At 46.7% G+C, this 19,753-nt stretch overlaps 1 protein-coding gene across 1 annotated transcript in view; it reads right to left on the bottom strand.

Annotated features, from left to right (window-relative positions):
• Positions 1-19,429: 19,429 nt before the first annotated feature.
• Positions 19,430-19,753, bottom strand: part of LOC144109543 (neprilysin-1-like) — a 27,693-nt gene continuing 27,369 nt past the window's right edge. The window contains exon 20 of the mRNA XM_077642367.1: positions 19,430-19,529. Coding sequence (XP_077498493.1) covers positions 19,430-19,529 — 100 coding nt within the window. The remainder of the gene's footprint in view (positions 19,530-19,753) is intronic.

Raw genomic sequence — 19,753 nt, 5'->3', positions numbered from 1 at the left:
TTCTGTGTTTTTAAAACCGCGTGTGCACAGTTCACAGAGGTGCGTCTTGGCAGGAAAAAAAAAACTTTTCGAGAAATTGTGGATATTGCGTGCTTTTTCTACCACTAAACTGCCTCATAATACTTCTTGAAGCAATTCTCAGTTCTAATGTAAATTGCCTTATACGTCCAAAAGACTGTAGTAGGACACCATTGAAACAACTGTGTATCTTTTTTTCTACAAAACAACTGCTTGAAACGGCTTGAAAGTGATGTCACTCAATTACTAGATTCACTCTGACTGCAGTTTTGCCATTTGCATGAATGTGAGAGATGCACAGAGGTTGCAATTTATAAAGGGTTAACGACACCTTTTTGGAAATGCGCGGGTTACTGTAATGGCTATTTGTAATTATACCTGTATATTGAAAGGATATTCGTACACAAGGGAGAGATGCGGATGTAATACACTCAAAGACAAGTGAGAGGAAGCGGATAGTACTGTAAGACCCAGCACGGCACCATGGCGGCACTTCATCGTTATTATCTTCATTCTCCTGGACAACTCAGAGTTCCACCTCCATAGATGGGGTGTGGCGGTCTCTACTTCGTGCCTGCACTGCGTTGGAGTCGAAATGATCGATCATTTGTTTGTTGTCTTGCCGCTGCTTCTCTTTACGGAGGTGCCTGCTAAAACACCTCTTACGACAGCTCGGTCGAAGTACGTCGGCTGGGTTTGTTCTGTCTCTTGACGCTTCTACACTTAAGCACAGCAACAGGAATGTCGTCTCCGCTATTCGAAGTTTTCTTTTACTCACGAAACTGATACCACCCTAAAATCTTTCGGAATTCCATGTTCTGGCTACTCATGTTCAATGTTATACTGAAATCAAAACATTCTAAACAGTGCACGTATAGAACCGTTCCCATTTTCAGTCAACAATCACACAGCCACCGATTTTTTCTTCTTTTAAATAACGCAAATTTCGCCCCTTTTATCTGAAAAACTTTTTGACCATTTGTGGGTCAATGCCTGTATCTTGGCCCGACCCACAAAGCGGGTACGTGTCATTACCTCCTTGAGGACAACAGCAACAACAACATTAGGCGCGTCCATCATAGTTCGGTATACAATGGCTAGGAAATGAAGAGGGGCCACCCCGGCGACATCTGGCGACAGCAAAAGGAGCGGGTCATAGTAAACCTTGAGAAGGCGCCGGCTGGATGGTGCGATAAGGACAATGATATTCTGTGCGGAATTTCGATGGCAATCCCGCCGTTTAGGATCGGATCCAGAGCCAGACTAGTCCTTAAGTACAGGAAAAATTTAGCGTCAGGTTTGTCGTGTCGATGCTTTTGGCGGCCTCGAGATTTGGAGGTAAAAGAACGGGACAGCTGACGACATTTTTTGCATGCTTTGCCACTTCTGGTTGGATAGTGTCCGTGTTGCAGGGTGGCTCACTCCTATACACTAGGAAGAGAGACGAAAATCTATCGTTTGACTGCGTGGCAGTGCCGTACCCGTACGTCACGAAAGGTAACCTACGAATGTGCCTTGCCATGGTACGACGCGGGAGAAAAAGGCGCCAGCTCTGTCACTAAACAACTCACTGGGCACGCCGTGTCGATGTACAAAATGATGCAGCAGGAACTTCGCAACTTCGCGGGAAGTACCAACGGGAAAGGGCTCCTGTGTCGGCACACCGGGCAAGATGGTCGATGCCGACGGTCATCGAGCGGCTCCTAGAGACCGTGCAGGTCCGTGGCTTGTAAAGGTCAGCGCCAAAAAGACCGGAGGCACGCAGAACACGGGAGTGGCTGCAAAAGGTCGGTCAGACGTCGCGCGGGAGAGTTACAGTTGATAGGCGAGACAGGACGGGACGTATATGTGAGCATACTCGTACACTGTGCGCCGGCAGTAACGCTGAGAAATCCTTTTGTTTGTTTTCAGAACTCTAGCATGTGCACGCTGAGGATCGGCATAGAATGAAGCACCGATGTCAAACTGTAAATAGCGAGGAATCTCTAGGAGCCACCGTTCTACATCAGGGATGTAGGTTGACCTTAGAGATGGCCGTCTTGGAGGGCGAAATTTCGGAGCATGACGGTGAAGTAAGCGAGAATGTTCAACCGCTGGAGATGTGAAGACAACGTTAATGACGGGCGTAAGGCAACTGTCTTTCCGCTCCTCTTTAGGCGTACCAGCGACGGTAAGAGGTTCGAGAACGAGATTTGCGGCCGAGGACCTTGCAGCGTCGCTGGGAAGTGGAGTGCAAGACAGAGCACCGGTGCTCCTGTGCTTGCGACCAGGTTGGTAGATCACACGGATGTCAGTCTCTTGAATGCAGAGAGCCCGGCGGGCGAGGCGTCCGGACGGCTCTTTAAAAGACGACAGCCAGCAAAGCGTGCGATGACCCATGACTACATCAAACTGGCGGCCGTATAGATATAGGGCTGAACTATCATTAGCGCCCAAACGACAGCTAAACATTCCTCCGTAACGGAGTAGTTACATTCAGCGCTGGTTAGCGCCCGACTGGCGTACGAAACGACATATCCTTGAGGTCCACGTTTAAGCTGAGCCAAGGCAACTCCGGAGGCCGAAGCCATTCGCGTCAATTTATACTTCGCTAAGTGGAGCTGGGTCGTAGTACCGGAGTACTGACGGTGAAGTCAGCCAACGCATCCTCGCGTTCGGCGGACCAAGCAGACAGGTCACGTGGTGCTGCCAAGAAGCTTCGTCACGGGCGCAGTGATAGGCGCAGAATTGGCGTAGAAGCGCTGAAAATGGGAACACGGAGCTGATAAGTTTCGAAGTTGCTTGATCGAAGTCGGTCTTAGAAACTACGCCACAGCACCGAGCTTGGCCGGTCAATGGAAATGGTCTTGCTTAGAGACGATGTGGCCCAAGATTGTCAACTGCCTGGCTCCGAAGTGGCACTTTCCAGATTTAGCTGCAGGCGGGCGTCGGTCAGGCAAGCCGAAAATTTCCGTAGCCGCGCAAGTTGGGTGGGGAAGTCGTTGGAAATGCCGACAACGATGCTGTCTAGGTAGCAAAAGAACGTGCGCCACTCGAGCTTGCGTAAGATGTTTTCCATCATCCATTGGAAAGTGCCTAACGCTTCGTACAGGCCGAATGACATTACAGTAAACCCGCAAAGACCGTCGGATGTAACGAATGTCTTCTTATCTCGGTCAGAGGTAGCCATCGGCACATGCGCCGCCGCGGTGGCTCAGCCGTTACTGCGCTCGGCTGCTGGCCCGAAATACGCGGGTTCGATCCTGGCCACGACGGTCGAATTTCGATGGAGGCGAAATTCTAGAGGTCCGTGTACTGTGCACGATGACGGTGCATTTTAAAGAAGCCCAGGTGGCCGCAATTTCCGAAGCCCTTCACTACTGCGTCCGTCATAGCCGGAGTCGCTTTAAAACGTTAAACCCCCATAAACCACAAACCATAAACAATCGGCACATGCAAGTAGTCAGCATTTAAGTCAAGGGACGCACAGTATTCGGAGCATTGAAGGCAGTCAAGATAAACGGGGAAGAGTCTGATTGTCCCCATGTCTAACATAGTTGAGGCGGCGCTAATCGACACGTAATATGATAAAACTCTCATTCTTACCAGTGCCAGCGGAGAATACCAAGGGCTGTGAGGGGGACGTGCGGCACCGCGGTGCAGAGTATGTTCTCAACTTGCGCACTAATTCCGTGACACTCGGCCGTAGCGACAAGATATGGCAGCTGTCGAAAATGCGTATGAGGAGCGGTCTCATTGCGACGAGGGTCCGATGACGTCTGGCCTAAAGTGTGTCGTCAGGCAACGTATCAGACACGGAATCCGAATGCAGATGGTTCTCTGTGGGATTGTAGGCAGTCTCGCGAACTTCCAGGTTGGAGAGCAAGTAGGTTGTTTGAATAGAGTCCAGCGAGCCACCACGCCGAAGGGTAAGTGGACACGGGGACGGATTGTAAGCCACCATCTTCGTAAGACTTCTCGCGGACATCAAGGACAGCACACAATCGCGGCAGGTTCTTGCGGTGCGCAAAGGAAGCAGATGACGTAAATAAAGTGGTGACTGCAGACGTGGCAGGACACGAGGGATTAAAAGCGTTCAAGATTCCGGTGCAACTTGGGCTTCCTCAGCGACGGTGAACTTCTGCATCCAGGTAAAATGGGTTTCAGCTGCAAGTTTGTCACGCAGCGCAGAAAATTCCACCTCAGCGCAGGCGCTATCACTCACGCATTGCGTTACGTTGCGAGGAGAATTTCCATCGGAGAAGCCGGTCACGAGAACAGAACGACAGGACCGAGAACTGGACTGTGTATGAAATATCGTCAAATGACGGCCCGCGCTGCGCGTTCAGTCAGAGGTGCAGTTCGCTCTTGACTGGCAGTGCGGAGCGACAGACCGCCAAATGACGCTGTTAATGCGCGCAGTGAGCGGCATAGCCTTTCATGAGTCATGGAAACCACGGAAGCCGTGCCGGCAAGCGCGGCGGTTCCTCGACCGTGACTTGTATGACGCATTGGGGCGAAAGGTGACGCCTTGAGCTCATCGAAGCTTAGGCAATTAGTGCCTACGAAATGGCAGAACTTAGTTTTCCTCGTCAACGAAGGCAGGGAAACGGCGCATGGGTGAGAGCGAACAGCGACGAGGGAGAGGGGAACGACAAGTCGCATACGGACGCTGGGTGGTTGCCTACACAACCTGAGGCGAGGACGAACGGTGGACCGTCCGTAATCAGGGTGAGAAAGTCATTGCTTGCTGTGATAATGAACGGTCTACTGTCAAAGACGGTTGGATGAATAAAACAAGATAACCGCACAAGTTGTGACCATCTCATTCTGCAAGTTTCTTCTGGCCCATTAAGCAATGTCTGTCTGTTGTTGCCAGGAAGAAAGAAAAGAAAAATGCACAGGCCTGCTCATTGGCTCAAGCCGAGCCACAATCGCTACCACGTGCAGATAGAAGGAGAGTTGAAAGATGGGATAGAAAGACAGGATAGTAAAGACCCGCTAAAGACAAGGACGATCCCGGGGGCAGTGCAATACCGCGCCAACCGGTGGCGGTAGTGAGGCAACCTTCAAACTTTCCGCCACATTTCCAAAAATAAGTCCAATTGGACCCGTAACAGATACTCTACGGGGTGCGGACAGAATCTATAAGCAATGATAGATAGATAGATTGTTGCCAGGAAGAAAGAAAAGGAAAGTGCACAGGCCTGCTCACTTGCTCTACCCGAGCCACAATCGCTACCTTGTGCAGATAGTAGGAGAGTTGAAAGATGGGATAGAAAGACAGGTTAGTAAAGACGCGCGAAAGACAAGGCCGATCCCGGAGGTAGTGCAATACCGGGCCAACCGGTGGCGGGAGTGAAGCATCCTTCAAACTCTCCGCCACATTTCCAAAAAATAAGTCCAGTTGGACCCGTAACAGATACTCTACGGGGTCCGGACATTCCGTATATAAGCAATGCAGACAGCCTATGTCTTATATACTTGACGTTTCCCTCCCCATTGAGAGAGGAGGCAATGATGTGGGAAGGATGGCGCTAAAGAGGATTAACCTGTCGCTGTGTAATGATTTGATGATGCGATACTCGAGCGGAGCACAAAGGAATGCCGGGAAGAGAAGGGTGGAAAGATAGCGCGGGCGGGCGTTGAAAATGGGCAGCTCCGGGGGTTGCTGGAGTTATTTTTTTTTTATGGAGGTTTAATTGCAAAAGCGACTCAGGCTATGAGGGACGCCGTAGCGGAGGGCTTCAAAAATTTAGACAACCTGGCGGTCTTTAACGTGCACTGATATCGCACCATACACGGGCCTCTAGAATTTCGCCTCCTTCCAATTTCGAACCCGTCGCTGTGGCTCTGTGGTTAGGGCGCTCGGCTACTTATCCGGAGTTTCCTGGTTCGAACCCGACCACGGCGGCACGCTAAGGCGACCGCGTGCTGTGCGATGTCAGTGCACGTTAAAGACCCCCAGGTGGTCGAAATTATTCCGGAGCCCTCCACTACGGCCCCTCTTTCTTCCTTTCTTGTTTCACTCCCTCTTTTATCTCTTCCCTTACGGCTCGGTTCAGGTGTCCAACGATACATGAGACAGATACTGCGCCAATTCCTTTCCCCCAAAACCAATTATTATTATTATTACTAATATTATTATTATCGAATTTCAACCGCCGCTGCACGGATCGGTCGAATTTCTCCTCGATTCTAGAGGCCTTTGTATGAGGGATGCATTCAAAGAATGGGAAGGGGAGCACAGTATAGAGATGTGCATCAGTAGCGAACGCCTGGAGATCTTTACTCGTACTGCAGTGGTGTGACAGCTACATTCGGCCTGGAACATGCTCTGGAGAATGATGCAAATTTCATATTTGGATATACGGGTAACCACCGCATGAATCGGTTGTTGCCGGAAGATGGCTCGCGCCAATTTGCTCTACCGGGGCCTCCAAATGTGCGTACAGTCCAGGGTGCGTACTGGCAATGGAACCGATCGGTACACGTTGAAACACTTTCATTTTTCGATATTGAGCGCCCTACAGTATACTAGCTGCTTTGATAGATTTGTGGCGCTACTTGCGTCTTTGCATCAATGTTGCTTATTTCCGAGCTATTAGACTTTGCACTCCGCTTACTGAGCCAGCTTATTATGTCAAATGTATTGAAAAGCTCTTAAGTCATTGTTTGAATTTCAAAATTACAATCCCATCTACTATGGCTGCCACGCACATATGCTTGCACAATATGCTTGCACAGAGACCTTTAACATTTTGTGCAGCAGCAAGACTCATGTGCCCGAACAGTTTCAAGTGCCGGACAAAGGAAAGTGATGCACCTTTGTAACATTATACTATAAACCGTGCGCCGGGTATTCCAAGGAAGACCCCACCGACGGTGCACGCCGTAAGGGCTTAAAAACTCGCTGTCGACATACCCTACACGCAGAACAAATTTGGACTTCTGTGATTTACCACTGCCCCACCCATCCTTACCGATCCCTGAAGCTCGCATACTTCGTCGAATACATTTTAATCTTATTGATACACCAGGCAAAATTTTTTGTATCGGATATACTTGTACACCTCACTTCTCGAACTGTTCACACGCATACGGAGATATTGAACACTGCCTTAGAAAGCGCCAATCAGCCTTCTTGTCTACCGCCTATCCCCCCCATGGCCCATCTGGCTCGCCTCCCGGGACCTGAACCTACCACGCGCCTTCGTCACCTTGGTCCAGGACCTGTGAAACGGCTAACATAAAGGCTGTTTCAATACACGCGTTACACCACCACCTCGTAACATGCATTTTTGCGTGCGGTTTTTCGACGCAGGCGAAACGCAAAGGCATCCGTGTGCTGTGCGATGACAGTGCACGTAAAACATCCCCAGGTGGTCGAAATTATTCCAGAGATCTCCCCCCCCCCCACTACGGCACCTCTTTCTCTTTTGAAGCGAAAAGCTTCACTACGCGGGCTTTTCCAGTCGTCAGCGAGGCCGCAAGTTTGACCTTGAATGTAGATAGAGGTCACTGTGGCAGCTAGTTTTACCTTGAATGTAGGTGTAGGTCAAACAAGGAAACGACGCCTATCTCATATATCTCGCTGGACAGCCGAACCGTGCCCGTAAAAGAAGGAAAATGAAATAAAATTTGTTTTAAGGAAAGGAAATCACACCTCTCACATATCTCGGTGGACACCCGAATCGCGCCGTAAAGGAAGGAAAGTGAAATAAAGTTGGTTTTAAGGAAAGGAAATGACGCCTGTCTAACATTGCGCCATTCCCTTTCCCAAAAAAACAATTTCTTTTTCAATTTGGCTTTCTGAAATTATCTACAGGGTTTGCGCGTCGTTTAATAATAATAAATGGTTTTTGGGGAAAGGAAATGGCGCAGTATCTGTCTCATATATCATTGGGCGCCTGAACCACGCCGTCAGGGAAGGGATAAAGGAGGGAATGAAAGAAGAAAGGAAATGAGAGGTGCCGTAGTGGAGGGCTCCGGAATAATTTCGACAACCTGGGGATCTTTAACGTGCACTGACATCGCACAAGCAAGCACACGGGCGTCTTAGCGTTTTGCCTCGATAAAAACGCAGCCGTCGCGGTCGGGTTCGAACTCGGGATGTTCGGATCAGTAGCCGAGCGCTCTAACCAGTGAGCCACCACGGCGGGTCCGAGTCAATGGTCCATTCTTCTGATTTGTACGCTGCATATATACTGTGTGCGGAACGCACTCAGCGTTAGATACTCCAAGCCGGGTCTACTTGCCCGATACATAAGACGTTTCGCTCTATAACCAGGTTCAGCAGTAGTTACCACAGCTAATTTTTATATGGCTAAAGTGCTCATGACAACCCAGTGCAGTGATTGAGCGAGTTAATGTGCTCTCCCCGGGGGCCAGGAGGAGGAGGTAAACTTTATTAAAGTAGAGGTCTTAGGCGCGGGTCGGGGTGACGTTCCCCTCCCCGCGGTGGGCTCCTCTTTCAGGCCGGACGCCAGGTGGCCGACCGACGATGTCGTTCGGCGACCTCTTGGGCCCGCTCCGTGACTCGGAGTTGAACCTCCGGGTCCGAGCTGAGCAGCGCGGCCTCCCACTGCGATTGGGTAGAGAGCTGCAGACTGTTTAATGGCTTGTCTTGATTACATGAGTATAGGATGTGTGGTGTGTCTGCCTTATGGCGTCCACAGAGAAAACAGACGGGACTAAACTGCTCTGGGAACCATGTAGAGTACATGTACGGGTTAAAGAAAGTGTCTGTTTGGAGCTGCCGCCAGCTGACTTGTTGTGCTTTATCTATGTGGCTCTGGGAGGATTTGTCTTTCTTTCTTGAAGTGGGTATTAATCTATTTGTAGGTCGTCACTCGCTCCTTGGCCGACCTGAGCTCGAATAAGCACAACTCCCGGTTAACTACGAATCCTCGGGCAAATTGTTGCGCCGCCTCGTTCCCAGGATGGCCCGAAAGGGCGGGGACTCAGATCAATGTGATCTGGCTGGTATTGGGGACTTTTTTGCAATATTTTGATGGCTGCGGAAAGGGGTCCTTCCTTTGGCAAAATTGCGGTTTTAGAGTCGCTGATGATGTATTTGGTAGTGGTGGAGGTAATGGCTAAAGCTATGGCAGCTTCTTCGGCCTCCTCCGGAAATTTTCTTATATCGATTGTCGCCGATGCGAGGGGAGAACCTCGATGATCGACAACTGCCATTGAAAAGGCGTCTCTGTCCGCATGTTCTGCCACGTCCACATGCACCGCGTCTTTCTGAACTGAAAATCTTTCGTGAAGTTTTTCTGCCCTAGCCTTTCTTCTATCCGTATCGTATTGTGAATGGATGCATGCTTCTGGGCAGAGGATGAACTATTGAGTGTTCACGCACGTCTCTTGGAATTGCCAAGGTGTGTGCACGGATTCCTTCATATTGTATTCCTGCTTTCTTTAGGATGAAACGTCTCGTTTCAGTGCCTGATGGTCTTTCGTATTGTGCGGTGAGGTGTGCTTCCATCATTTCCGCTAAGGTGTTATGAATTCCTAACTGTAGTAGTCTTTAATTTGGGGTATGACGGGTGAGGTTTAGCGCAATTTTGTAGGATTCTCTAATTAGAGCATCCAGGTCGTCTCTTTCTTTGACTGTGAGGGTGACGTATCGTGTAGAGTAGATGACTCTGCTAAGAACGAAGGCTTGGATTAGTTTCCTCGTCTCGGGTTTTTAACTACTCCTCGACTATTCACGATGCGCCTGATGAGGGGGGAGATTTGGTTGACAGTATTTCTCAGTTTCTTAATTAGAATGTCGTTCTCTTTTGTATGGCTGTATCAGCATTCCCAATATTCTTTGCGTTTCGACTTCTGGGATGGCTGCTCCTTCCGCGTAGATTTTGATCTGGGGCGCTTTGTTCTTTCTTTGACGTTTTGGGTGTAGGATAAGGACTTCGGATTTTTGGCGGAACATTCAAGGCACGCAGCTTGTGCCTTCTCTACTACTACATCTGCCGCTTGTTGTAGCGTGTCTTGTATCGTGCCGATACTCCCCTTGGTGGTCAAAAGGGTGATATCGTCCGCCTACAATGAGTGTTCTAGGTCTGCGATTTTGGCGAGTTCGTGTACCATTTTGATGAGGGTTATATTGAATAAAAAGGGGGACAGGACAGATCCTTGCGGGGTTACTCTGTCCCCTAAACTGAAGGTGTCGGATTTGATTGTGCCAATTTGAATTTTAGCTGTTATTTCAGACAGAAAGTCTTTGATGTAGTTAAACGTTCTTTCGCCTACATTCAATGGGAAAAGAGAATCTAGGATTACTTTGTGTTTGACGTTATCAAAATGTTTGGTTAAATCTAGAGCTAGAATTGTCCCTGTGCTCCTTTATTGCTCTTGAGATAGGACCTCGTTTGCTAGTCTGAGCATCGTATCCTGTGTTGATAAATGTCGTCTAAAGCCGATCATAGTGTTCGGATATAAATTCTCTTTGCGCATCTGGGACTGCAGTCTGTCTAGTATGATGTGATCTATCAGTTTTACTATGGAAGAAGTAAGCGAAATAGGTCTGAGGTTTTCGAGGGCCAGTTATGCGCCTTTCCTTTTCTTTCGAAGCTCCGGCTCTCTACTGGTTTCGGCACAGCTGCGGCTTGGCGACGTCACGTGATTCTCCTCGGTTCAAGGCCATATGAAACACAAGCCGAACCAGATACTGACGAGAGTAGCAAAGCATTCGCTTTAATAAAATGTAGGGGACACACAAGATCCGCCTTAAGGGCATGACGTGACAGCGTTAATGATCTAATGCCTATACATGTGGAACTGGTGATTCTAGACTGTACATTCGTACATTTCTAGGATTCCTCATACCACTGCTGGCGCAGTGGTGCAGCGCTTAAGAGATGCGCCACTGCCCTGCGATGGCAGGTGCTGCCACCGGTAGAGCTTGTGCGACCAAGGTTGCCCTTGCCGAGCAACCTCTCGCGAGCCATCATTATAATCAGTTTGCTCCCAGTCGAGTGAAGAGGTTGCGACGAAGCCATAAGGTAACGTGACTTAGGTGGTGGCTTCACGGATTTTTCGCTCACAACGCCGAGGACACCGAATTTTCTGCAGAACACTAGCGTTAACGCTATCGCATTAAAACGCACAAGCTACTTGTCACGCACATCAGTGTCCGGGCGGGTGACAACACTGTGAGAAAAAGGCCTCGCGAGTGAGCTACAGCCAGGAATACCATCGCATATTTGCTACGAAACCTTCTGCTGTACATACGATGTTATCATCAGTGATAAGTGAACTATCTCTGATCGGAGATGGACGTTAAATTGAGCAACGGTTGAAGAACCATGTCCAAATTTTTCGGACAAAATCATTGAAAATTAGAAAATTATGAGGCGCTCTTATGGAAATAATGAAGGTAATGAATGGTCCGTTTTTCTGATATGTAGCGAAATTTTTCTAAGCATAGCTCATCAAACCTATGACTTCTGGCTAATTGCTCCAAACGCTGTGGTTTTTTTTCAGCGTCCAGAAAACACGCGAGTTCTTGTTAAGCCAGACACGCAATTTCAGAGACATACGAGAAGCGTTGTCTACCGGGAAAGAGGCTGATCAATGCATAAGCAGAGAATCTCTGGAAGAATGACAGACATATATCATCTCAGACATGGCATGCCGATGGTACTTAGATTTATCTTTGTCTTGGTTTTTCGATCGCGTGTGGATGTGACGATAAAAAACAAGGCCCGTTTTGCGAAGCTGGCGCCAGTTGTTACAACAGCGCTTGTCCTATGCACTTATCATGTGTCTCGTCTCTCTTAGAAACGCTAATCACAAAGCATTCAATCCGGGAACTTTAAATCGCTCAGATTTCCGTTCCAAAGACATTATTATTCCGAAGAACCATGCCATTTTAACTCATATGCTATATATTTAAGCAGGGCTAAAAGCTCTCGGTGATATCTACCGCTGCGGGTCAGCGCTTTTAGTGTCCTGCTGCTGCGTCCAACGTAGCGGGATAGAATCCCAGCCACCGCGGCCATGTTTCGGTGAAGACGAAATGTAAATACGCCCGTGTGGTGTGCAAAGGCAGCGTAGCCCGTTAGCGAACCCCATTTGGTCGAAATACATCCAAGCCATCGTCTACGGCTTTCCTCGTAACTCGTGGTTGAACTCCGGGGTGTTAAATCGCGTAAACCAAACCAATTCTTGCTGGAATACGTGAAACATATATTAAAGTTTCCGCTCCGTGACACTGTAATGAGAATTTAAAGGGAAACTAAGGTTGAACTGAACTTTGCCTGTGTTGACTGGTTACCGGAATCTAACGAATAAAACATCACTTTCACTGAAAATGAAGCCTTAATAACCTTGAAGAGGAGAAAAAAATTTAAGCCGTGTGTCGCTATCGTCGACCGATTTCGCTGCTACGACAGGTTAAGCTCTGATCCCAGAGGCTAGCAATTATCGACGTTCTTTTCAACACAGGGATCACGGAGTACGTTTCGGCGTAGACGTCACAAGTATGAATCAAGTGGCAGGAAAATTTGAAATGCAGTTTTCTTAGTAACCAATGCCTCTTTTGCTGCCGGCCAAACATCAACGTAGTCAGAAAAAGGCACAGGATAGATTTTTACTAAAAACGAAAATTGGATCGAATTGTCTTCAGTGTCTCTTTAATAATCCTGTATTCGCAATTCTGATCATCATAGCAGACCAAGCAGGTTTCTGGCGTCTAATGCATATTTGCCCATCGCTTGTTCTAGTCGCTCTCGTCGTCGAGAGATGTAAGGATGGAATTGAATGAAATGTGTAGCGCATTTAAGAAGGAGCTTATAGATGGCCGTTGCCGCACTCGTCTGAATTGGTTAGACCCTTTGGCGGTTGATTCGCCTGCTTACGTTCTTCGATAGAGCGAGCGCTCATGGACTCCCTTGGTGCTTTCAGGTTCGGCATGGTTTCCAGACTAAGACCACTTGATTATGCCGTCAACAGGGCCTGAAAGCGTTTCCTGCTTAAAATAATAATAAAAAATGTCGTTCGAATTTCTTGTTCTGGCCGGGCACGAACACCCAACAGTAACAACTTTAGCGGGAGGCTGCAGCGAACTGTATAAATTTTGGCACCGTATTCGGCAGAGCACCTTTTTCGCGATTCATTTGTTCGCTTAATCCTTCGCCATTAATGGCCAGATCTGCCTCCAATACCCGAACTGTCCAATAAGTTTGGTTGTTTAGCTGTCAATAATGACGTCACAAGTCACAACAAGCAATGGTAGAAGAGCCAAAAGATAAATCGGTAAAAAATCTACAGAATACTACCCTTGAAAAGCCCTCGTAAATTGTGTTAACAAGAGCTGACAAATGACACTAAGTAGAAAGATTGGTTAGCAACTATTTAGTACGTTACCCTTACAGCTCGGTACTTACCGTGCTTTTGGCGCATGTTAGAACGTTTCGACGTACATTTATAGCGTAGCGTCGCTCTACTGATCGTGTGTGTGCGGGCCGCAAAAACATCGGCGGGGTTATGAAAAAACCTTTTAGAGGAGTCGTGTCGCGAATCACATGAGCCAGAATGTAGTTCTTGCGTTCAGAAAAGACTGCTCGTCCTATACAATGCACATATTAATCTCTGTCACGTGGCCCAGAAGCTGTGAATGAAAGGCTCGTACCAGCCAGTAAAAGCTGTGGACAGCTGAATCTCTATAGTTTCGAGATTGCTAGATTATTATGTAGCATTTCTGGCGACCAAAAAGTCAAGTTCTTAAGCACATAAGTATACAGGGTGGTTTTCTGAGGGTATTATTATCGCTGTGAAGAAGCACTGGCTGGCGAACCCGACCGCGGCGGCCCCGTTTCGATGGAGGCGAGACGCAAAGGCGCCCGTGTGCTGTGCGATGTCAGTGCACGTTAGAGATCCCCAGGCAATCGAAATTATTCCGGAGCCCTCCACTACAGGACCTCTTTCTTGTTTCACTTCATCCTTTATCCCTTCCCTTACGGCGCGGTTCAGGTGCCCGGCGATATATGAGACGGATACTGCGCCATTTTCTTTCCCCCCAAACCAATTATTATTAATATTAATTTTCGGTGTAGTTGAACGATACTTGTAACTGATGATGTGCGAATATTGGACAATGGAAAACTCTAATCGAGCATCATACACTTATTATTCGCGTTCGATTCGAAAGCTCAAATTCTTCTGCAGTGAGAATATTCGCATTGAAAAGAATGTTCGACACAAATTGAATACCCGGGAACGCATCCAAAAGCGTCAGCTTTTAAACCGAAAGCTTTACTGGCCGCAAACTTGCGATTTCGCCGTAGCGGTGCTCCGAGGGGGCACATGACGTCACAACGCACGCCTCGCCGCGGATATTTATCTCTCTCTCTCCCTAGTCACAACTGCGCATGCGCCACTAGTAGCACCGAGCCACAGGTGTTCCGCCACTGCCCAGCGCCGTGCTTCTCCTCAAAATCCAACTTTCAATTTTCAGTTACCCGCCGCGGTGGCTCAGTGGTTAGGGCGCTCGACTACTGATCCGGAGTTCCCGGGTTCGAACCCGACCGCGGCGGCTGCGTTTTTATGGAGGAAAAACGCTAAGGCGCCCGTGTGCTGTGCGATGTCAGTGCACGTTAAAGATCCCCAGGTGGTGAGAAATTATTCCGGAGCCCTCCACTACGGTACCTAATTCTTCCTTTCTTCTTTCACTCCCTCTCTTATCCCCTCCCTTACAGCGCGGTTCAGGTGTCCAACGATATATGAGACAGATACTGCGCCATTTCCTTTCCACCAAAACCCAATTATTAAACCCAATTTTCAGTTTCCTGTTTCTTCTTTCCCTCCCTCCTCCGTTCCTTTACTGCACGGTTCCGGTGTCCACCCAGATATGTGAGGCGGTTACTGTGCCATTTCCTTTCATCAAAAACCAAACAAAACAAGTGAACCCAAGGCGATCATAGAGTTCATTGGCGTTGACAACTTGGCAAAGGCTGTTCATTTTCACGAAAGGAAAGGCGCAGAACCGGCTCCGTGCGTCAGTGGCGACCTCAATCTCGCTTTCATCTACGTGGCGTTGGTGTCCAACTGCAAAAGCCGGCTTTGATTGCGTTCCGCACACTGGATAGGCAGCGCGCCCTCCCTGCCACGCTAGGAGGTGGCATGCAGATAATGGTTGATCGCTAGAGAATGATCATCAAATGAACGCTGCGGCCTAGCTATTTCTGCGGTGCCACATGTCTGCCACAACGCTGTCAGCTCTAGTGCATCCAGTCCACATCTCTCTCCCACCACCGCCACATATATCAAAGCACGAATAAGGCGTCCGCATATCCAGGGAGCCAGTTATGCGCTTTTCCTTTCCTCAAAGCCATCACCGTCTAGAAAATTGTCAACGCCAATGCCAACGCCAATGAACGCATGAACGCCGACATCTTTTGCTTTGTATATCCTGGATTAGTTGAGCTAATACACATTATTTTTTTTTGTCCGTGGGCAATGTTTGGCGAGATTCACCGAGATTGACGCAGCAACATGGAGTCTTCATGCATTCTCCTGTCACCGTGCTTTTACTTGATTTGCTGCTTTTTTTCAAGGCATAGTTATAGATCACTTCCTGTGAGATTTCTTAACTTTTTGCTTCCGATATGATTGCATTTCCCATTCTCGCGAAAATAAAATCTCTGCACTGAATCACGTGCCCAACGATATATGAGACAGATACTGCGCTATTTCCTTTCCCCAAAAGCCAATTATTAATATGCACTGAATCAGGGCCTTTCATGATTATGACAAGACTTATTGTGTTCTCGTGAACAAATATTGTTTGACACCTGTGCTATTAAAGATTCGAACCTTGTCTTTTAGTGTTAGGGTCTGCAGTACCGTTCTTCCGTAGTGTTACATGTTCCAGCATACGGAAGCGAAAATGCCATCGTGAGTTAATGCGTCTGCGGTTCATTATTCGATACTGAAAGATAGCTTTGAAACAGACTTGTTTTGTGCTCGAATTAGACTGTCTAGCCATTTACTGCCCATCTATTGACTGATACGCTAGACAGTAGCCTATCTGCAGTCTAGCCATACCCATAGTCATTCTGTCTTGCTGAGCCATAGCGGTAAAATATCTAGATAATTAATCAGAACTTTCTGCATTACTTTCTGGAAACTAAACATTCCGATTTAGATCTTTCTATACTGTTTACTAAATTCTCACATCTGTTTTCTTGCATCGCCTGAAAAGCCGTCGAGGTACAAAATTTCAGCAATAATAAAACTTTGCAATTCTCGTGACCATTATTTAAGAGAAAACATTAGCTGTGTCACTGACGAGGAAGAAACAAACCCAAGAACTTCTCTTATAAAATTGATCAATGAGAAATGAAATCGGTGGATGAATATAAATGCCTTGGTGTTGTACTATGCTCCTATCTAAAGTGGAGCAAGTAGGTGTCTTGTGTAACAAATAAAGCTCTCGGCCTGCTTTTCTCTCTCAAACCGTATATCCCGTCTGTATCCCATACTACTAAGTTACTGGGGTACACATCATTGGTTCGCTCTATACTTGAATATAAGGTTATATGCTCGTTTTCTTACACGAAACAACTAATATCAAAACTAGAGGGTGTTGTGAGGAGGGCAGTTTTATTTATTTATAACAAGTATAGAAGAAACGACCCTCAAAGCGATCTTCTTAATCAAGCTTGACTTCCCACTATCAGTAGTCGAGACTGTTTTTCACGCATGAAGTTTCTTTACCTACTTTCGAGTGGAGCCCTGAAAGTAGGCATAGTTCAATACCTATCCCATTCATTAACCAGAAACATGCGCACAAGCCATTCTAAAAATTTAACGGAATTTAGATTAGATCGTGACACAATTACGTACTCTTTTTTTCTCGCAAGCAGTCAGAGAACAGAACTCACAAAGAAATGATACATTCAAGAGACCGTCACTAAATGAATTTCTACCGAATATAAGCACATCTCTTCTTGATCGTTGTCCTGTATTATTTCTTATTGCACTTTAATTAATGTAATTCTTATTGTTTGAATATTTGCCAGAAACACCTCTTTCGTTTCTCGATTTGCCTCGTGCAATTGTGGCATTGTCTCTTTTATTTCAAATATCAGTGCTCCCTTCAATATACTGTCGCCTTGGCATGCGAAACGCTGTCTTGTTTTGCAGTGGCAATGTTTTTTCTTAAATTATTTTTATAAATTCCTGCGCCTACATTTGTACATTCCTGTGTTTTTTGCTTGTCAATTTCGCCCTTTTCTGTAACAGCCTCTGACGAGGCTAACAGCATGATCTAGATAAAATAAACAATTCACCACGAGCAAATTACCGCAATTTTTGTTTCGGACAATTGTCTGCTTTTATTTTTTCTCTCCAGATCTCTGTTACGCAGTTGTGCGTAACCGGTGTTTTAACTTCAGTGCAAATAAACAAGTAAAATAGGCATTACGCGAAACACAAGAAAACGGGTAGGATGTTTATTTATTTTTATTGCGACAGTGTGCCTACTGGCATAAAGTATTATTTACGAATAATACTTTCTCGGAGGCAGCCCTCGAAGGACTCTCGAAGGGAGCCCAGTAACATCCAGTAACAGTTATTATTTTAATTTTTTTTTTGCAAAAGCGCACCTCTTTTGCAGCCGGTCACCTGTGGCAACAGGTCACCTTAAGTTCATACGTGCAGCACTGCGCGACTGTCACCGTAGCTGTATAGCAAGCCCTCGACGTTTTGCTGATCGCTGGAAACGCTTAGGTGTTGCCCGTGGACCTAAAAGATACGCGAATTCTTGCGAAGGCATGCAGGCAAGTATTTAGACATATTAAAAATCATTTGCTTCAAGCCTCTAAACGAAAAAAATGAGCCTAACAGTGGTAGTTAGAAACTCGAATTAACTAATGAAAAATTTGTTCACAGGCATGCTAGTAAGCAAGACTTAGCTGCCCTGTGATGCACAGCACCGCTGACAATGTTACGCAAAAAAAGCAAAGACTTGTTCTAACTCAGAAAGCCTTTTTGTTTTCAAATTGCTGTTAGTCTTGGATGAAACAGCCTGCAGGAATTCTGGAAGGCGCCTACGAATTGCATCTGGAGCTGCTGACCTGTGACGCCCTAACTAGATGCATCGCAGAGCAAAAACTGACGATATACTTTTAGCTTGGCAGTTACTGTGCTTTCTGTGTATATTAGCGCGCCTTGGCGTAAAGTTTTTGCCAAGGTTCTCTGTACACTTAGCGTTACGGCGAATTCGATGAGGTAGCAAGCAAAACTTGCACTTAAGGCGGTTGTGGAGATGCCATTGTGCGTGCGTCTTGCAAGTGTCACTGGATTCTTGAAAGAACTGCTTTCCGAGACTGCATGCCGGAATTCACATCGGTAAGAATGTTGTGCGCGTGTTCAAACGGCACTTATCGGAACAATGCAATATTAATCTCTCTCACTTGGCTCACACAGCTGGCTCTATGAGACACGTACGCGTTATAGAAAGCTATCACCAACCGGGTGCCAGCAGCGAACAACGCTGGCTGGAGCTTTCGCTGCGCTATGATTGTGCCTCTGACATTTTTATTGCTCACAACCTACCCTTGCGATATATATATATATATATATATATATATATATATATATATATATATCCTGTAGTGACATAGACTACAAGGTGGTTGAGCGCGACTGCATGAAAATAGGTCCGCGCCATTGCTCGGAGTGCCTCCTTCGAGTACAATTGGCGGCTCCGTTCTGGTGCTGTATCTGATTGCAGTAGCTATTCGTCGATTTTGGACCGCAACACTTTCTACGAAAACTCAAAATGCTCTGAAATTGTGAAAATATTCTTAGTAAACCATAGCCTTGGAACGAAAGCAAATTACAAAATTGTTTTGAAATCCACATGCGAGGTCACTTGAAATGAAAGAAGCTCACACTTTCAGTTACATTTTCCGTGCGTGCTAGCCGGTGGCCTAGGTCCTCTTTTTCTCAATAAACTCACTCATATATGTGGCATTATTTGATGCGCAAGAATATTGCAAAAGTCTCGTAACCTAAGAAGAAATTCATTAAGTTACTACGTTGGGTAGTCATCCAATTTAAACACCCCATCCGATCATGTTTTACACAATTATGGATTTAGTTCTCTTGCAGAATCTGAAATGTTTTAAGGCACAAATTTTCAGAAATATTATTACTTGACATTACGTATCTATCTATTCAGAGGATGAATATGAGCTTAAAGTGTAATTTTGCTTCGGACAAACGTCTGCTTTCTTTCGTCTGAATGGGTGCCTCATTTCTTACGGTGTTTTGTAAACAGGTAGACATGAAAAAAAAAAGCTAAGCAAGAAAGCAATGCAAACATCTATTTTTGCAGAAACAGATAAGAGTTGACGAGGATATGTCTCGCGTCTCCAACATCACTGTTGCGCTTTCTTGTTTCTTCTGTGAGTCAGCCTCACCAAAGAGTACACCGTCGTGTCCGGTTCATCGTGGAATTTGCCGAGCAGTTGAATACGGTGCTGAAGGCTGGCATGTTTGACATTGGCACGTTGACTCTAGAGCAAAAACGAACAATACATTCCTTTCAGAACGTTTAAGACGTAATTGCATTGCGTGCTATCCACTAATGCCGTTTATGTCTGCACATCTTTTTTTAATAAACATTAATTCATTGGTCTCTCATCTGTCTGATCTGAGGCTGACTCACTTTACTTACGTTGTCGCATTGAACGTCCAAATTTCTTGCAAACATTAATAAACCTTACGCGATCAGAGTCAT

The sequence above is a fragment of the Amblyomma americanum genome, chromosome 11, assembly GCF_052857255.1.
Source record: "Amblyomma americanum isolate KBUSLIRL-KWMA chromosome 11, ASM5285725v1, whole genome shotgun sequence".
Classification (NCBI taxonomy): domain Eukaryota; kingdom Metazoa; phylum Arthropoda; class Arachnida; order Ixodida; family Ixodidae; genus Amblyomma; species Amblyomma americanum.
Note: the sequence above shows the minus strand (reverse complement) of the source record. Positions and strands in the feature narration are given on the sequence as shown.